We start from the raw sequence: 2,461 nt of genomic DNA on the forward strand, positions 1-2,461 counted from the left end.
CTCTATTTATCCCTACAACATTGGATAAGCAACAACAATCAATGCTACTGATATGGTAAATTTGACAGCTATGTCATTATCCCTCCATCCTCAATAATGTTTGATCATCATAAGTAAGACAACCGGCTTGTCCTTGGCAATATCAAGGATTAGGTCACTTGTTGCACTCTTTTACTTTTTACTGTTGCTCACGTTCCATTATTTCATTACACCCATGAAACATAAAACGATTAGACCTTCTTGTACTTGTAGTGACACCTTTGCTATTTTGTGCTTAGTACTTTTTTGTAACTAGTGGGATCAATGCTCTTATCAAAAGGAGTAAATTGCACAGAAGTACCACAATTGGGGCATTGGAAGCAGATTGGTACCAAGATTGGTAATTTTTACATGTCAGTACCAAGATTGGGGCGAGCCGTTGCAAAAAAGACTAAAAGTGTGTTTTATACGTATTGACAGAAAAGCTGACCGGTTGGGCCCGCCCGTCAGGCGACACGCTGGCCAGTGCGCGCGTGCCCGCGCGCTGACTGGGACGAGGCCGACTCCTGTTTAGGGCGCGGCTGGTGCGGTCGAGCCACACCCCCGCTCACTCCCCCCGCTCTGCTCTGCTTTCTTCTTCCTTCTCTCTGCCTCGCCGTCGGCTGCGCCCGCCCCCGCCGGACGCCACACGACGCTGCCGCAGCCATGGTTTTTGAAGACGAGAGCAGCGACGAGAACTCAAGCCTCCCGTACATGCACTCCGAAACCTCCACCGATGGGCTCAATCAGGTCAGTTACTCCATTGGAGCTAGGGTTAGGGCTAGGTTTAGGAAAATTTTGGGATTTTTCTGTCTAGGTGGTCTTTGCTGTGAGGATTTCGTTTGATTTGCTTTGTCCTCGTCCTCTGCACATGATGCTAACTTGGATTTTGCTTGGGCAGGTGCCTTTCTCTCTTCAGGACCCGGATTACAATGGTCTTGAGCTAGATCTGATAGTGCTGTGCGAGAAGCATGGGAAGCCATCAGAGAGGCTTGTTGCATTTGAAGGAACAATGACTGGGAGAAGGTTCTTAGCATGTGCAGAGCCGGTAATTTTCTTGCCTTATTGATTATGCACAGGATATGTTCATTGGAAGTCACATAGTCTTGTTTGCCAATTGTTATTCAGTTATGTGATTGGTAATTTTGTTAGTCATATATGTCATACTGTAGTGCTCATTGTAGGAATGGTGAATATTATGGTCAGTAGAGTGCATTTAGGCTAAATATAGGCTCAAGCATGCTCTGTTGTGTGCACATGAATGCTCTGTTGTATGCAATGTTGCTTAGTACTCACATTAGCCATTAGCTGATGTGTGACTCTTAATAAGTAACTGTTGCTTACTGCTGATAGTAGGTACTGTCATTAGCTAGTTTGTTCCTGCAGGCTAATGTAGTGTATTTAGCTAGGCTAATGTAGGATTCCATTATATTAATGGCCAATTGTAAGTTGGTTATTATGCAAAGTTGAATGTAGTGTTACTCTGCTAATTATATACTGATCACCCTCTTGCTTAGCACATGGATGTGCAAATTCAGTGTTGGTCAGTACCAACATTAGCTACTGGCATGAACTAACTGTTGCTTACTACTATTAGTAGTTGTATTGTACTAAATTTTGCCTTGTTATTTTTCCAGGAAGGTCAGAATTGTGGGTTTGTTCAGTGGGTTGATGAGCAGTGGCCCCCAACAATGGAGAATGCATTGCTGAAGCTTTGGTCAATGGTTGAAGAGAGCAAGTCTGCTAGGGTGGATGATAATCTTCAAAGTTCTTTAACTATTCACCATTTGACAGAAGAAAATAAGAAGCTGGATGCACAATATGACAAGTTAGTGAAAGATGTGCATCAACTTGTGGACTTTCAGCAGGATAGGGTTGTGGATTTCAGTTATCTGCAGTCAGCTGTCACATATCAGCACCAATGCAGAGCTGAATTGGTGGCTGGTATGAATGCAAAAATGGCAAAGAAAGATGCAGCTCTAGAGAAGCTTCAACAGAAGTTTGAAATCCTGTGCAACCTGACAAGTGCTCAAGCAACTGCCATCCAAAACCTCAAGTTGAAGAATATGAAAGAGAAGCAATTGAGGATTGAGGCTCAAGAGAATTTGGAGCTGAAGAATGCAGAGTTCACAAAGTTTGAGGAGAAGCTCACCCAAGAGAAGCTAGAGTTGAAGTTCCAGGTTGCTGATCTGCTGAAGCTTAAGGAAAACCATAAAGAAGAGAAGCAGATGTAAGAGTTTAAGATTACTGAGCTCATGAAGGCAGAGGAGAAGCTGAAGGAGAAGATCAAGGGGATCCAAGCCATCTTGGAGAACTGAACAAGATGAATTAAGATTAGTGGGCATTGCAGACCTTTTGGGAAGGATGGCTGTGCAATGGCCTAGTAACTTAGAATTATGGTAGTGTAATGTATGGTTCTAGAACTAATTGTGAACTCTGGCTG

The 2,461-nt window shown here is 43.5% G+C and overlaps 1 protein-coding gene across 1 annotated transcript; it reads left to right on the forward strand.

Moving 5' to 3' along the window:
* Positions 1-684: 684 nt before the first annotated feature.
* On the forward strand, positions 685-2,252 carry LOC123090029 (uncharacterized). The gene is made up of 3 exons (XM_044511520.1): positions 685-768; positions 920-1,066; positions 1,656-2,252. Exons 1-3 carry the CDS (start codon positions 685-687, stop codon positions 2,250-2,252), a joined length of 828 nt encoding a protein of 275 aa, XP_044367455.1.
* The last annotated feature ends 209 nt before the right edge of the window (positions 2,253-2,461 follow it).

This window comes from Triticum aestivum, chromosome 4B (assembly GCF_018294505.1).
Source record: "Triticum aestivum cultivar Chinese Spring chromosome 4B, IWGSC CS RefSeq v2.1, whole genome shotgun sequence".
NCBI lineage: Eukaryota > Viridiplantae > Streptophyta > Magnoliopsida > Poales > Poaceae > Triticum > Triticum aestivum.